The following is a 17,564-nucleotide window of genomic DNA, read 5'->3' as shown; positions in this document are numbered from 1 at the left end:
GGTAAAGGTGGAAAATGGTATCGAAACATATATGGCATCACAATAAGCTCTATAGGCTAAGTGTATCCTTATTGTACAGCTAATATAACACTACCTATTCTAATCTACATTCTTGGCGATTGTAGGTACTGCACCTTCATTTATCTTAAATTTTTACGTTAACTTTAGTCTGTATATACACGGTGTACTGTTATTGACTGCAGATCGGCCTACAGAATAAGCTCATAAAGACGAAGGAAAAAGTTATTTACCAATTTTGGATCTGAGCCTTAGTTTGGGCGCTACAGGTATGGCAAAAATTGATAAATTTGTTCATTCACTGACTATGATTCGAGACCCAGCAGTCAATGATAATCAGTAGATATTAGTATATTACATTTAATTTTTCAATTTGAAAATTCAGATTCTGCAGGTCAAAATACGTCGAAATACACTCCTTGTTCGGTAGGACCTGTAATGCATAATAAACCCACTGAGTACATACTCTATTAACACAACAACAAAAGTCTTAGCCAATTAATATTTAATTATTCACTTTTTTGGTATGCAAAGTGTACTTATCCATAAATACAAAACGTATAGAACTAAAGCTACCATACAATAACAATTTCATCATAATATATATTATATTGGTTAGACAACACATTTGTTAGTATATATGACTATTGTTGTGGTTTCATCTACTTTATCTTCGTAACAATGAACAAAAACTATAGAATATACAAGATGTATCGATTACCTACATCTTATTTTAAATTTGAATACAGCAAAAAAAAATTTAAATAACAAGTATGATTTTTTATGGGATTATGGGACCTGGTACAAAATGTGCGTATGACTGTGTAGAACAGAATCTTATTAAGGATGTATGAACATGGTAGTGGGGGCACAAATTTAAAAATAGATATTTTAAATTTTGATGATAAATTTATATTATTACTTGACGATATAAGACGAAAAGTAAGAATAAAATTTTTCATTATCTGGCTTAATTTTCAAAATATCGAAAATTGAAAATTTTGTTTAATTATTTAGCTTTCGATATTTCGAAAACCAAGACACATATCGAAAAATTTTGTTTTTATTTTTCGTCTACATTCATGAAGTTATAACAAAATTCATCATCAAAGTTGAAAATAAGATAAAAATAATTTCAACCCTTAATCTACCTTGCTCTTACATCCCTTATATGGACGGTGACACTTAGTTTTTTTTCTTTTCTAATTCATTGCTAATATGTTTACTTTCTATTAAAAAGTTTTTTTAAAATTTGTTTTCATTCATTCCAAATGAAAATTATCAAAAACTTCCAAAATATGTCGTTTTTTGAGATTCCTCCATAAGAGCCAATGTATTTTATATCGATTTTTAATGACTTTTTTCTTAAAAATTTGCACGGTTACCTAAGCTGAAATTTTAACCACATATTCTTTGAGTAAAAGACTACCTACAAACAAATTTTGAGCCTTTAAATCAAACATTGTTGTCATGCTCATACATCCTTAAACATTTTGTATTTGAATAGTATGAGAAAAGATAATTGCATCAAATGCACATAGACATACATACACGTCTTATATTATTGGTACAAGTAAGTGGCTTTGTTTCGTAAGTAAGTTGTGTATTATGTGTTTTATGCTTTATAGAAATAACTTGAATAGATACCTTGATTGTTGGCTCGAAAAAGGTAGAATGACCTGTCTATATTTAAATGCATTCTGATTACATCATCGTTAAATAATTGAGCCCATCTTTTCACTTTGCCTACCAATTTCTATATCTTTGTTTCGTTTATAATTCGAGTTGCAAATATGGGAGCTGGGGAAAATAAAAATTAAACATGGTGTATATTGTAAGATAATCGTATAAATTTTTTCTAAAACTGAAAAAAAGAAGATAATTTCAAATTGATTTAAACCATAATAAAAGAAATTTACCATAATATTTAACGTTTCTCCACACCAGAAATATTTACTGATTATTTTATTTTTATATTAAAAGTTTGATAAAAACATTTTATATATAAAATAACGATGTTGGTCTTAATTTACTTTTTTGAATCCTTTCGTTTCAAAAACAGCTACGTATGTTAGTAGGTAGACATAATAACAAGGCAAGACAATGTAACAAATATTTTTACAAAACTTTATATACAATTCTAAGAACATCTAGAGGAGAGTGGGAAACTACGGACGAGTTACAGAAAAAATTACATATATCGATAGATCGGGTGATTTTACCAGAAAAAAAGGAATGACAGAATTATATACAACGAAAATTAAAGAATTTACGGTAACTATATGAATTCAACTGATGAGCGGATACCAAATTTACTGTAAATATACCGAAAGCATGAAATAAACTTAAAACCTCGTCAACACTTGCGGAAAGTTTTTTATCAGAAAAAAAAAATTAATATGATTTATAATTAATAAGATTATCACAAAATTGAAATATGATTAAAATTGAGGGCAGTTTTTAATATTGCGATAGCTTAAAATCGAATAATTCCAAGCAAGATGCTTCTTAATATGTTCAACAAATAGTCGTAAACTGGACATTAAGAAATTATTACAGGTGATACAAGAATTTAAAATTCTTCCCAATACCTAGATAAATTTAATACCATGTACTCATCGTCAGTATAAGTTAGCTAATCGTAATTATTCTTCTGAAAGGGAGGTTACTCGTCGCTAATAAGATGACACTTCAGCCCCACTTTTGTGAAAGGATCACCAATTTTCGATATGTACCATATCACTCAGAGAAATCGTTTGACGATTGTCTAATTATTAAAAAAATTATAACTATTAAAATTATGAATTACTTTTTCATATTACAATTTAATTTTGGCGTTGGAAGAAATCGTCATTTTGTTTGAAATACCTAGGATACTGATAATTAGCTTCAAAAATTTAATATACATCATCCTAAAACTATGTGCATTGCACATAGTATATGATACCCGTTGCGGTAAAGAATTTCATGCTAGGGGTAATACATGTGAAAATCGAAATCAAGAACCTTGTGACATTAACTTTATTATTACGGATTTCCATAATGTTATATTTCTCGAATGGAAGAAAAAGAAACTTCGCAGACTTACTAGACAAAGAGTTCATTTGCGACTAAAAAAAAAGAATTTTTCGACAATTATTCCATCAAACCAAATAATAACGTCATATAATAGTTGCTGTTCGTTGCCGCCGTGGCAAGACTTCTTAAAAGTAACAATCTTTAGTAGATTAATTGTGTATTGATAAGCAAAATTAGTCTTGGTCTGAGTTTCGCAAGATAAAGTTTTCAAGATCAAGACTCAGACCGGAACCATGTTTTAGTCTCACAAGAATCTAATAGGAGTCTTTTTTTTAATAATTTGGCAAGGGTCAAGACTGTAGGTACTCAGGGCGATAGATGTTCTTCCTAGGTTCTGTGATCGAACTACATTTTGGAAGAGGTTTATATCACTCCCATTTTATATTATTTAATCATTTTATCAAGAAATAAAGATTAGAACTTGTTAATAATATTCAAACAATTTACTGCACGCGTAAACCTTACAAATAGAAATTAATTCCTTATAGTTTCTAATATAGAGGTATAAAATCTAAATTTTGAGGGCGCTGCCTAATTTTTTTTCTTTCGAATTATTTACCTTTAAGAGTTGCTTACGTATGATTTAAGAAAAAGACTGTCACTGCATGGCGCAAATTTAGACTTTATAAGCAAAATCAAGACCAAGATATTTGAGTTTTTGTATTGGTATTGTTCATTTAAAACTATTTTGGAAAAACATGTTCCACGTTTCGGGGAAGTAATAGTTTTATAAAGTTTATTTAACGACATGGAAACATTGTTCATAATTACTTCACATTCGTTATACGAGGATACATTTACGCTTTCGATTACTCCGACTTCCTCTATTATTTTAAACAGATTCATAAACACACAGGTATAACGTTATGATAGTAGGGAGTTACTTTTCTCTTTACAAAGAAGATAAAACATAAAAGTTAGCTCCAAAACGAATAATAGTTGTAATAAGTAACCTTCTCCATTTTATACATAATTATTATTTTTTTAAATAAAGTTTTCAATTTTATCGAATATAAATTACCACATTCTAAAAACAAAAATTATTTTACAACAATCCAGTTACGAACTGTTTTTATGAAGGTAAACCATTTTTAATTTTCTATTTTATTCTTACAATAAGAAAACATTTTTCAAAACTACAAAAAAAAAATACTGTACTATAAATTAATCTAAAAGAAAAGTCACAATTACAGATAAAACGGTATACCTACAGTTGATAGTGTTAATGCTGGTTATATGCTGGCAATGTCTGCTACAGTTATTTGGCTAGTAAAACTGTTTCTATTTAAAAGGTTTCTAATGCTGAAATTCTTCTGCTGTAATTAAGTGTAAAAAAATAGTTAAAACACAATATAATTTTGAGATTTTTAAACGCAGTTTTTTGGCGATTTCTGTTGAAGACGCATAAGTACTTGATCTGTCAATTGGTGACAGTTGAATGTATAATTAACAGGCTAAAAAAATGAATTTACAACACAAAATACACTCGTTATTATTAGTTTTCTTATAAAAAGCCGTAGAATGATATAACTCAATGAAATACCATATAAAATGTATGTAATTTACACTTACAGTATGTCAACAAATTTGACAAGCCAGTACTATGATGTCACGTCCGTATAAAAATTTGAATTTTCGTTTTAGAAATTTTTAAATGCCCTCACTGAATTTGTACTTTTATTAAATAATTTTAAGTAATTAAAAAGATATTAATTACTAAAATAATGGTTTAGCTGGTACCAACACGGAATGAATTAGTTTAGTTGATAGTGGAAGTAAGTTAACTTATCAAGAAATATAAAAATCTTATTTCCTTTAATATACAAAGTATATAAAGTTATTTAACATTTACATAAGAATTAATTTTCATGGAAATGAAAACCATAATTTTACATATGTTAATAGAATTTTCAGAATTATTATATATTCAAGTACACACAACATATATTATATATATATATATATATATATATATATATATATATATATATATATATAATATATTATAGAAGACGAATTTATAAGCTGACTGTTGGTTAGTTTGTTTGCAGCAATGTATTTATTGCTCTATTCGCTTTGGGGTGTCATTTTATCTTGAAACTGTCTCGACGACATTTACACTAAAATTGTAATCTCTTCTTCTTGTATATAAATGTATCTGGTGCTTCAAAATTTGTTTTGTAAAATATGTTTTCTTTATATTTAAGCAAAATTATTTGAAGAATTTATTAAATTTTATGACTTTGTATTTCCTTTGATTGTTTCATATTCGTCATGAGACGTTGAAGACATAAAACACTTTTTATTTCAGGATTTAACTATTTTAAGGTCAAACTTTTCATTTCTGATTGTTATCTTTTAGCTATCATGCACTTTTGTGCGAAATATCGGAACCAGAACTCCACTATATTCAATACTTTTAGAGGAAGGTTAAATTTGACCACAAATTTGAAAAGTTTGACCCAAAATTAGTATAATTCCATTCTTGGTTCATTAAAATTTCGATATAATTTGGATGTAATATGCACAAATCAATTTTTTTTCAAAATTCAAATTTCATTTCATCCGATCTAAATGATTTTTTTTATGAAACCCGCTAATTTTGGGTCAAACTTTTTAATTTTCATGTTTTGTCTAAGCTCACATTCACCTTTGCGCAAAATATTGAAATTAGAACTCCACTATCTTCAAAATTTTTAGAGGAAGGTTAAATTTGACCACAAATTTAAAAATTATGTCGATCGAAGCCTATGAATGGCAATATGATCCGAAAATAATTATATATACATTCGGCCCAAAAGTTTCGAGTCGGTCAAGTATTTTTTTTTTTTAAAGATCTACAACAATTCATTATGCTGAGAAGTTATTCCTAAGGACCTCAATGGTGGCACCACACCCTACCCTTGCCTTGTTATACCATGTATATATGAAATATACATAGTATATTAAGTTTAGTCCAAAGTTTGTAACGCTTAAAAATAATGATGCTAGGAAGAAAATTTTTTCATAGGTGTCATAAAATCACCTAATTAGTCCATTTCCGGTTATCCGTCCGTCCGTCCCTCAGTCCGTCTTTGGACACGATAACTCAAAAACGAAAAAAGATATCGAGCTAAAAGTTTTACAGAAAAATTGCTCCAGTAATACGTTGTAGATAAACTAGATGGCATTAAAAACTTATTTGAGTAATTGTTCGGTAATTTACCCGCGATTTATTGATAAATTAAGTAGAATATATATTTTTCTGGTAAAATCGTATCCCTGTTCTAAACACACGAATGCATGTAATAGATATAAAACCGTTTTGTAACACCTAGTAGTATATATTATCCTTGTAAATGTAACAGAAGTGTTATTGTATATACAACAACATACATGCATGTTCTGTACATGATGATTTATGGATAAGTACCATTTTATACATTGATTCAAAATACTTTAAGTTGTCATAACGAACAGTGAAAACTAACATACCCCTCACCAAGAAGACATAACACGAGAGCAGAGCATAGCATACATATCATCATCACATAAGAAGCAGAAGAAGTGATGGTGGGTTTGTTGAAACTGTTTATAGCTCGTTTTACCGCTGTTTGTTAGTATACACTCCACACTAGCTACGCTAACGTATACGACCCACAACGACGATGACAATGTCATCACTCGAATATAAATTGCTGATTGAATTCATACTGCTTCACAAAAATTTTTTATTTTTTTTCTACGTTTTTTATGTGTTCGTTTTTTTAGTTTTTATTTTAAAATTTATAGTTATAAATCGCATATACTTTATATACGTATCTAACAAATATTATAGCTACACGCAGAACTTTTCCCAAGATATTTTATGCGGAAATTATTTTATCGGTATTACCTCGAGAATTATTCGCCCAATCGTTAAATGAAACCGATTTTTGAATTTTTTGGGTCAAAATTACCTTATATACAAAGTTTTATCGAAATTGGAGACGATAAATTTGTATCGATTTTTTGCAATTTTTTCAAGGGGTACCCCTTAGAAAAATTCGAAAAAATCGTAAAAAATTATTTGTTTCGGAATTTGTTGAAACTCAGTTTATAAGGTAATTTTGACCCAAGAAATTCAAAAATCGTGTTTATTTGGCGATTGGCCGAATAATTTTCGAAAAAAACGATATTTCGGATCGATTTCTGGTATTATCTCGAGAATTATTCGGCCAATCGTTAAATGAAACCGATTTTTGTATTTTTTGGGTCAAAATTAACTTATATACAGAGTTTTATCGAAATTGGAGACGATAAATTTGAATCGAATTTTTGCAATTTTTTCAAGGGGTACCCCTTAGAAAAATTCGAAAAAATCGTAAAAAATTATTTGTTTCGGAATTTGATGAAACTCAGTTTATAAGGTAATTTTGACCCAAGAAATTCAAAAATCGTGTTTATTTGTCGATTGGCCGAAGAATTTTCGAAAAAAAACGATATTTCGGATCGATTTCCGGTATTATCTCGAGAATTATTTGCCCAATAGTTAAATGAACCCGATTTTTGTATTTTTTGGGTCAAAATTACCTTATATATTTTATCGAAATTGGAGACGATAAATTTGTATCGATTTTTTGCAATTTTTTCAACCCCTTAGAAAAATTCGAACAAATCGTAAAAAATTATTTGTTTCGGAACTTGTTGAAACTCAGTTTATAAGGTAATTTTGACCCAAGAAATTCAAAAATCATTTATAATATATAGAGATAGAGATTTGGTCTGAAATGATAGGGAAGTTTTGACATTTACAGGTTTTATGCCCTTGAAATAAAGATTAATTGCATTGCATGGCTCAGCTTAATTGTTCTTTCCTTGTATAATACCTGGCTACTATAACATTTCAATCCTGTTATTAAGCAAATAATTGCTAAATAACTGGCTACGCTTTCAAAATAAAATATTTTTTGATCAATCTGAAATATTTTTAGTTTTATTAAAAAATTTCTTCGTGTACATTTGTTGTGACTGCTATAGAACAGTCAACTCCGTTAGATTCTTCGTTTATACATGAATTTATTTTATTAAGTTTTAAACATTTTTGTTTTTTATTCTTTTTATTTTCTTCATTCATTTTGTTTCACTTCCAACATTTATATTATAGAAATCATAAATCAATGGATTTATTTGAATATATCATTTGAATAATTATTATTATTCGAATTCGCATTTATTTTCAATAGACCAGAAGCTAGCTGAAGTGGAATATACAGACCCGAAAAATTAAATCAGAAAGGATGTATGAGCATGACAACAATGTTTGATTTAAAGGCTCAAAATTTGTTTGTAGGTAGTCCTTTACTCAAAGAATATGTGGTTAAAATTTCAGCTTAGGTATCCGTGCAAATTTTTAAGAAAAAAGTCATTAAAAATCGATATAAAATACATTGGCTCTTATGGAGGAATCTCAAAAAACGACATACTTTGGAAGTTTTTGATAATTTTCATTTGGAATGAATGAAAACAAATTAAAAAAAAAAAAACTTTTTAATAGAAAGTAAACATATTAGCAATGAATTAGAAAAGAAAAAAACTAAGTGTCACCGTCCATATAAGGGATGTAAGAGCAGGGTAGATTAAGGGTTGAAATTATTTTTATCTTATTTTCAACTTTGATGATGAATTTTGTTATAACTTCATGAATGTAGACGAAAAATAAGAATAAAATTTTTCGATATGTGTCTTGGTTTTCGAAATATCGAAAGCTAGATAATTAAACAAAATTTTCGATATTTTGAAAATTAAGACAGATATCGAAAAATTTTATTCTTACTTTTCGTCTTATATCGTCAAGTAATAATATAAATTTATCAAAATTGAAAATATCTATTTTTAAATTTGTGCTCTCACTACCATGCTCATACATCCTTAAATATGCAGGTGAATTTTTTAACTTGACATTTGACAAAAAAGTATGAAAGAAATTTGAAAAATTTGATGATTTCTCTAATTATAAGCCAGCCACTAGTATGTTCAATTTGTCCACTTGCTTCTTCTCTTTTTTTGACCCCGAACCTAAAAAAGGAGTATTATACGTTTGGCTGCTATGTGTGTCTGTCTGCGGCATCGTAACGCCTAAACGGATGAACCTATTAGGATTTTTTGGTTTCGTTTGAAAGGAAATTTAATGGAGAGGGTTTTTAGCTATGTTGTAAGTGCGAGCTTAAAGTTCCGTGCCCGGATCAACTAAAAAATAGGCCAAGATTCTCAAAACCGGTTCAGTTTGAAGAAGGTTCTAAGGAATAAGGTAGTTTAATAGAGAGTGTTCTTAAATATGTTTCAAGAGCAAGGTTAGGGTTCCATATCCGAAAAATTCGCGGGTGTTTCTTAAATTTTTTAAATTTCATTATAATAAATAACGCAAACGACCTTTGAGAGTATCTAAATGTACTACCAACGAATCCAAACAAATTTTTTTATTATGAAATCCTAAGCTCACATTACTTGAAACATATCGAAGAATATTCTCCTTTCAATTCTTTTTTTTTTTTGAAGCCTTTACCAAATTGAACCGATTTTGAAGATCATCGCCAATTTTTAGTTTTTTCGGGTATGGAACCCTAAACTCGCACTTGAAACATAGCTAAGAACGCGCTCCCATTAAATTACTTTTCAAACGAAACAAAATCGTTTCATCTATTTAGGGGTTACGATGTCACAGACAAACAGGCTCACACGCATAGCGGTCAAACTTATAACACCGCTTTTTTTGGTTCAGGTGTTAAAAATTCAGAATAACTACATTCAGAATAATTTGGAAGTACCTAAAATTTTATATAATATACTCACATTATTTGACAAAACTTTTATTTTTGCATTGTCTTGTTATTTATTATTTAAAGTTCGAAATGTTAGACTCATAAAAATTATTTTTCAGATTCTGGCAAATTATTTCGGGTTTTGATATGATGACTGTATGTTCATAATTTGTCTAACCAACCGTTAAATAAAAAATATGGCTATTAAATCCAAAAAGAGAATAATAAAAATAAAAACGAGAATAAAAGAAATATTTAAGATGTGAAAATCATATGAAATAGATGGCCATGTTCAAAGGAAATTTCCCGTTACAGGATTGTAACAGTAAGGGAAGCAACTGTACAAATTAAGTTGAAGAAAAGCCCGGTAAGCTTCCCGGGAATAAAGAATAAATAATAAACGGGCCATTCATGAGATATCTCAGTTTAAAACATCGGAAATATTTAGACAGGCACTCAGGCGTGACCTGAATGGAGATAGCAAACTATACTGCCAATCTTCAATTCCGTTCCGCCATGAAACCTTAAGCTTAAAAACCTGCATACTTTTGTAATGTTGCAGATTATAAATTTTTTTTTTATTTAAATTAATAAACAGAAGTAATTAATTACAATTTATAACCAAAAAAACATCAAGGTCTGTGTCAAAGGTTTATAAATATCGTGTCCAGCTTAAAGAATTAATCAAAGTAAAATTTACTTCGAGTAAAGTGCGTGTGTTATTTATGTTTTTTGTCTCTTTTTTTTTTTTTTATAATCAATAGTCATGGATAAAGCATTAGAATCTGATCGATCAAGTGTATTAAAGTATTATAACAAAAGTGAAAAAGATGTTGAAAGTGACGTGGATATAGTTTTAGCATTTTTAGAAAAACAAGCACATTTTCCAAAAATAAAAGGTAGATAATAAAATACATACTTTTTTATCAGCTAATAGCCGACCTTGTTAAGGTCTGTAAAATAATGATGTGGGTGGCCTCTGTTATAGACGCGGTCTGAGAAACGCATGTTAAATCCCATTATTTTTATTATTAATACATATTTTTACTGCATCATTTTTGTTTGTTTAACGTCCGGACCTGGAAAAAAAATTTACAAGATAAAAATTGACTTAATTGCCTGTAGTTTGCAAAATTGGTTTAATAATGGTAATTCTTAACCATGCTAATTTTTACTCATTGAGTTTGTTCTTTAGTGGGAGCCCCTTCTTTGTACAGATAAATGTCCTTATTTTTTTGCACTCCCATATTAGACCATTCTTTCATCCGAATCCAATGTTTGGGACTTTGATCCTCACGCTACTCTCATAAATTGTTAAAATACCTTAAAAAAACATTTCTAGCCTACACAGATAATATTGATTCATATTTATTTCGAAACATAACAAGTTAAAGCTTTTTAACTGAAATTCATATAAAAATTATTTAAATATATTTGGACTCTTTTTAAATTTTTTGAACGAAAAATATTGATCATGAAATCGAAAAATTAAATTTATCTATTTTTTTTTTCAGATGAACATGCATTTAGAAAAAAAATTGAAGCGTTTCTCGTATTTAATAAATTTTCTATTGAGAAAACGAAAAAAAATTTAGATTTGTGTTATCGGCTTAGAAATATTTATCCAGAATTTTTTGATAATTGGGATCCAAGAAGTCCTGAGTTTGAAATGGGATTGAAATATATGTAATTATAATATTTTAACTATTTAATTTAAACTTAGTAAAAATGATTAAGTAAGTTATCTCGATTTGAAAATAATTTTTTCAAACATACAAGCAACCAATTTCAGTTTTAAAAAGATAATTTAGTGAAAATTGGAATCAGATTTTGTAAAAAAGAAAAATTTTAACATTAAATAATTTGTAATACTACTCGAAGTTTTGCAAAATTTACTAATTATTATTTTCAGCCGATGCCCACCTCTTCCAAAGCTTACCAAAGACTTAAATCGAATCAATTATATTGATTTAACAGATCAATTTGATGATAATTTTAATTTAATTTCGTATGCCAAAGCATATATAATGGGACTTGAAACACGAATTCCATATGATCGAAATACTGGAGAAATTATTGTTTATGATTGTTCAAGAGTTAATATGAATATTATCAAAGGATTGACTCCAACTTTGTTTAAAAAAGCTATTGATGTTTATCTTGTAAGTATTCAAATTACCTGTATTATTAGTAAATCAGTGCGCTCCATTTTTCAAAAAGTATTTTAAATTGAAAAAAACTTCAACGAATATTTATATTCACTCAAACTTCTATAAAAATATTCAGTATATAATTAATTAGTTTTCTTTTACAGAAAGGTTATAGTCTTCGGGTTGCTGGATTACATTTTCTATTTCCGCCTCCCGGTGGAATTTTTCTTTTGGGTATTGCAAAAACTTTAATAAAACCAAAATTATTTGAACGTATTCATTTACATGATAGTTATGAATCATTACATAAATTAGTTCCAAAAGAATTGTTACCAAAAAATGTGGGTGGAGATTTACCTGACATTCAAGTAATTACAGGTACTTTAACTTTTTTATTAACTCGCTTTTTGTATGCCTGGCTGGAATTTTGTAGTTCATTTTAAAGTAACTTTCCGATAAGCTAGAGACTTGAAATTTGATCCATAGGTCAAAAGTAGATGACAATGCATTCATATGGCCCTAAAAAGCGGAAAAAAATAAAATTCTGGGCATGGTAAGTATTATTAAAGTATGGAAGGGCTGGAAATAGATACATATGTGATTTTGTTTAAAAGATAATTTGAAAATATATAATATTCAATTTTTAAGCACTTAATTAGAGTTGTTGAATTTCAATTTTTTTTAAATTTTTCTTTTTCAAAACAAGAACAGAATTTTACATTTTTTTAATAAAATATTTTAGATGAGTGGTATACAGTTATGAAAAAAAATCGTGATAATTTAATAGAACTCTCGAAAACACGTACAGACGAATCAAAACGAATTAAAAACATAAATGATGATGAATATTTTGGATCAATGCATGGATCATTTAAAAAATTGGATGTTGACTAATAATAAAAATAATATTTTAGGAGTTTAAAAATTTTTTTAAATATTTAACTATGCGAATAAATGTTTGTTATTAATTTGTTTACGTGTTAAAATATTGTATATTTATAAAACTTTACCTCTAAATTTAGGTGTCTAATATGCCGGAGGCTGTTTTTGAGAAGAAGCGTAAATAAGAAGTTTATTGCTACGGAAGCAATGGTAATATGGTTAAATCGAAATAAAAGGCACCAAAAGAAATAGAAATGAATAAACTTAAAATCACACATATGATTTTTGTTATATTTTGTTACAAATAAAAGTGCAACAACATCTGTGATATTGAAGAAAGCCATTAGGACTGATGGTTTTTCTAAATTTTCTGATTTCTAAAGTTTAAATAGGGCTTTTACAATTATGTTTAATTAACAAAATGATTCTTTTTTGTTTCGGACTGTTTTCAATCAAGTAAAGACATATCTTATATATTCCATCCTTGTCAAAAAGCGCTCCTTGAAAAAGATAAAATATATTTAACTTTCTTAGGTTGAATAGTTTTTTGACAACTGTCCGAAACAAAAGCAAATCGATGAACACGTCTATTTAGAAACATTTATCAGTTATGTAATTGCCTATACATAGCAATTGAAGGAGAATTTCGAAAATTTTGGATACCGCAAATAACTCAAAAACTAGTTGCCATAGAATCGTGAAATTTTGAAGTTATGATTATGGTAAAATTTAAATATGAGACCTCCTTTCTAAACATCATTGTAAGTAACGGTATAGAAAAGTTGTAAATTTTCTGAATTCAAAAGAAACATTATTTTTAACTATCCCTGAATTCATTTTGACTAATTCGCTCAATTTATTTTCACTAACTGCGATAATAAATAGAATAAAGTTATCTAAAAGTAGATTGTTAAATATTTTGAACAAAACATAATTATCATATATTATTTTAATTAATAAGCGAATTACTTACTTTTTATAACAAAAAATACATTTACATATTTAGGTAAAAACTTGGAAGGTCAATCTAAAAACTTTATGAATAATGCTAGTTTGTTAGTAGATTTGGTCAAGACAAGAATAACTTCTTTTTTTTTAGTCATTAATTTTATTTAATATCAAATTTTTGATTTATTGTTTATTAATTTTGAACATAATTTAAATATTGTTTGAAAATTTTAGATTCTTTTTTTTTTTATTTATGCGGTGGGTTATGTAGTAACAAAGGCGTCTTTGGCAAAGATTGTGAAAAATCTTTTAATCTTAATAAAAATAATATTATTTTTCATATCAAATTATCCATTTTCATTTTTCTTTATAAAATCTTGACAAGTCATTAAATTGTAATCACATTTCGTCTTGTAAGTAAGATTTTTTTCCTTCCCTAATATTCACATTTTGTAAATGTAAATGTCACAGTCAAAAATTTTAGTCAGTCAAAAGTACTTTTGACTGCACAGGTTTGACAATGATAGTTTTGACTGAAAATCATTAATTAAAAGTGCTTTTGACTGTAAATTTTTAATCAAAAGTTATTTTGACTGACATATCTGGAGAGAGAAAAACCGTCATCAAAAACTCGGTATTTAATACTTCTGTTCAAAACAACTTAGTCATTACAACTCTGGTAAAAATAGCTCGACACAAAACGATCCGGTGCCAATACAACTCCGATCAAAAGTATTCGGTACAAAAATAACTTGCGTTAACCTTATAACAGAGTTCACTCACTGATCCACGATTTGGTCATGCCTTCAATGAATCTGCGGAATTTTTTATCTTTACGTTAATCCTGTGATTGCGTTCGCTCATTGATTCTCGGATTGACAATGCCTTTAATGGGGTCGAGTAAGCATGGGTATGCAGGTTTTTTTTGTTTTGATTTTTGGTTAATTGAAGTAAAAACAAGCCAATTGCCAGTTAAAAGTAGTTTTGACCGGATAAGATTTTTGACTGCAACATATTTATATATATATACTCACACATTTTCTTTAAAATAATATTCAATGGCAGCTCAGTGATTATAAACTTTTTGAGAGAAAGGTGTCGTTGTAATAACGAAAATTTAAATAAAAAATTTTATTTTACGTTTAAGATATCTAAAATCATACAAAAACATTAAATAATGTATGTGTTTGTGGATGAGTCCCAAAAAACTATTTGTTCCGTTTGAAATATTAAGTGAGAGGAGTAGGTAGGGTTTTTATCAAGGATCGATCCAATTACTTATTCATTCATAGGCAAGGCTGTAGTGCTACGACAACTAAAATTTTGTATAACACTTCTGCAAAATTTACGAAATTTTAATAATTATTTTGAGCTAAGATATAAGTGGACATATTTTGTAAATGCAGCAAATACAAAACAAGTCTGTGGCATTGTAGCACCTAAACGGGTGAACCGATTTTGATTTTTTTGTTTCCTATGAAAGAGAATTTAATGGAGAGGGTTCTTAACTATGTTCAAGTTCAAGTTTGGGGTTCCGTACCCAAAACAACTAAAAAATAGGCGTGTAATTAAAAATCGATTCAGTTTGGAGAAGACTTTAAGAAAAAGAGTAATATAATAAATAATGTTCTTTTATATGTTTTAAATGCGAACTTAGGCTTCCGTACCCGAAAAATTTGCCGAGGGTGCTTTTAATTTTGTAAATTTCACTTGTTATAAGAAAGTTATAAGTCTTGCTCTTAAAAACCACAGCCATCACAGCCATTTATATTTTACTTTCAAAAATAAGTATAATAATATACATAATATTTGAATTAAACACGTATTATTATAATACGATAATCATAATCCATAGTACAATATATATACAAACATACATATCCGTATTAATTTTAAATAATATCTTGTTTTGTAATATTATTATGAGAGAAATTTTATTACACTAGAATTGTAATATCTATTGTATTGGGGAATATTATTTTATTATACATATACGAATACTTTACAGCTGACTGCGTAATATACCGACACCCATGAGTATACTTACTGACTGTATTCAGAATATTAGTTCATGGAGACATTTTTACATTTTCATTTACATGTTTGTGAAAATATACTATAATACAATACTATACACATTCCTTCGTGTAGCTAAACTACATATAATGACAAATTAAGTTGAGAAAAACAGGAAGTTATAAACATATACATTCATAAAATTTATTTGAAATAACAAAAAAAAAAACTATATTATACCAAAATATAATATTTAAAAGTGAAATAGTTATTTTATTCAAGGTGAAGACATAGTTTTTTTTTAGACACGCAGACATCCTTTGATGAGTGACCAGCCATCATCTCTCTCTCACAAGGTCAAGTCTCCACGCACTCCACGAAATTTTTTTTGTGTGCTTAAAAAGTTTCTGTTCCTATTTTTCTAGAAGATATTCTTCAAATAGATAGTATTTTGGATATCTTCAAAGGTGTTTGAATGGTTTTTACTGCAATCAAAAGCTCAAAATTGTCTTTAAGCAATGAAGATGGCAGCTTGTTTTAATTCGATTATTTTCTATTACTTGCACTAGACTATGCATCTTCGAAAAATTTGACCAAAATTCATTGAAATTACATGAAAAAATTTTGAGGACATTGGTTATGACATCTACTAAACAAAATATTAATTTTTTTGAATGTGGGTGTCGAATTAGTTCAGATATTAAAAATCCAACAAAAAATATTTCTCAAATTACGCCGAAAATATTCCTTGTTTCAAACAATGAAAAAAACTAACAAAATTGTCAGCTAAAAACCAATTGACGTTATATTTTTCTTTTGTCATTTCCAACGGTAGTTGTGGCAGGCTTGGTAGAGTATTGGACTTCTAATCCATAGGTTTAGGGTTCAAAGCTCATGCAAGTCGGTCACTTTCAATTGTTCAATCAATTCACATTATATGATCTGGAAGTGGTTATCTGAGGAACGCATTACTATGGGCACTGATGGCACAGTTCCGATTCGTCTCGACGGTAGTACAAGTACGCTAAGAATAACTCGCATCAGATCATTCTGTGGCCAGATTGAACAGCTGAATTGAAGAACAATTGACGCTCCGTTTCAGCGACTGTCTGATGTTGATAACTTCACCATCACATACAGTTTTTTTTTTAATTTTTTGAAAAAAATTTAACAAATGTGACATCGTAAATAAATCTATTATGAATATTAAAATAAATTTTTTTGGGTGTCGAGTTTTCATTTTTTATTTTTATAATTATTATTATGCTGGGAAGTTATTCGTATGGACCTCAAGAGTCGTACCAGACACTACCCACGGCTTGTTTTTTTGTAAATCAAAAAGGAACGTTTGATCCTTTTTGAAAGTTTTCACTCCTTGCATTGACATTATATTACTTCTAAACCATCTTCCCAATAAGAATTTTCAATAAATATTCAAAGAAACCACAATTATTTTTGAAAATACTAATAAAAGATATTTTATATGACTAAAATGTTTAAGTTAGTCATACGTATGTGTGTAAAGTAGATATTCGTATAGAATTGAACGTATAATTTAACGCGTAGGTACCTCCACTTACTCTTATGTTATTATACAACGGAACAATATCTTTACTGATCGATCCTAGAGGTATATTTTTAGATAGCGCCTTTAGCAATAAAGATTTGTACATGCTATTCATATGGAAATATT

The 17,564-nt window shown here is 28.2% G+C and overlaps 1 protein-coding gene across 1 annotated transcript; it reads left to right on the top strand.

Moving 5' to 3' along the window:
* The first annotated feature begins 11,480 nt into the window (after positions 1–11,480).
* Positions 11,481–12,922, top strand: LOC123297697 (clavesin-2-like). Its single transcript, XM_044879453.1, has 4 exons — positions 11,481–11,561; positions 11,788–12,037; positions 12,190–12,403; positions 12,768–12,922. The coding sequence occupies exons 1-4, from the start codon at positions 11,545–11,547 to the stop codon at positions 12,917–12,919; spliced, it is 633 nt and encodes a 210-aa protein (XP_044735388.1). The 5' UTR covers positions 11,481–11,544; the 3' UTR covers positions 12,920–12,922.
* Positions 12,923–17,564: the final 4,642 nt, after the last annotated feature.

The sequence above is a fragment of the Chrysoperla carnea genome, chromosome 4, assembly GCF_905475395.1.
Source record: "Chrysoperla carnea chromosome 4, inChrCarn1.1, whole genome shotgun sequence".
In the NCBI taxonomy this organism is placed as follows: domain Eukaryota; kingdom Metazoa; phylum Arthropoda; class Insecta; order Neuroptera; family Chrysopidae; genus Chrysoperla; species Chrysoperla carnea.
The sequence above is the reverse complement of the archived record's forward strand: the minus strand, read 5'-3'. Positions and strand labels throughout refer to the sequence as shown.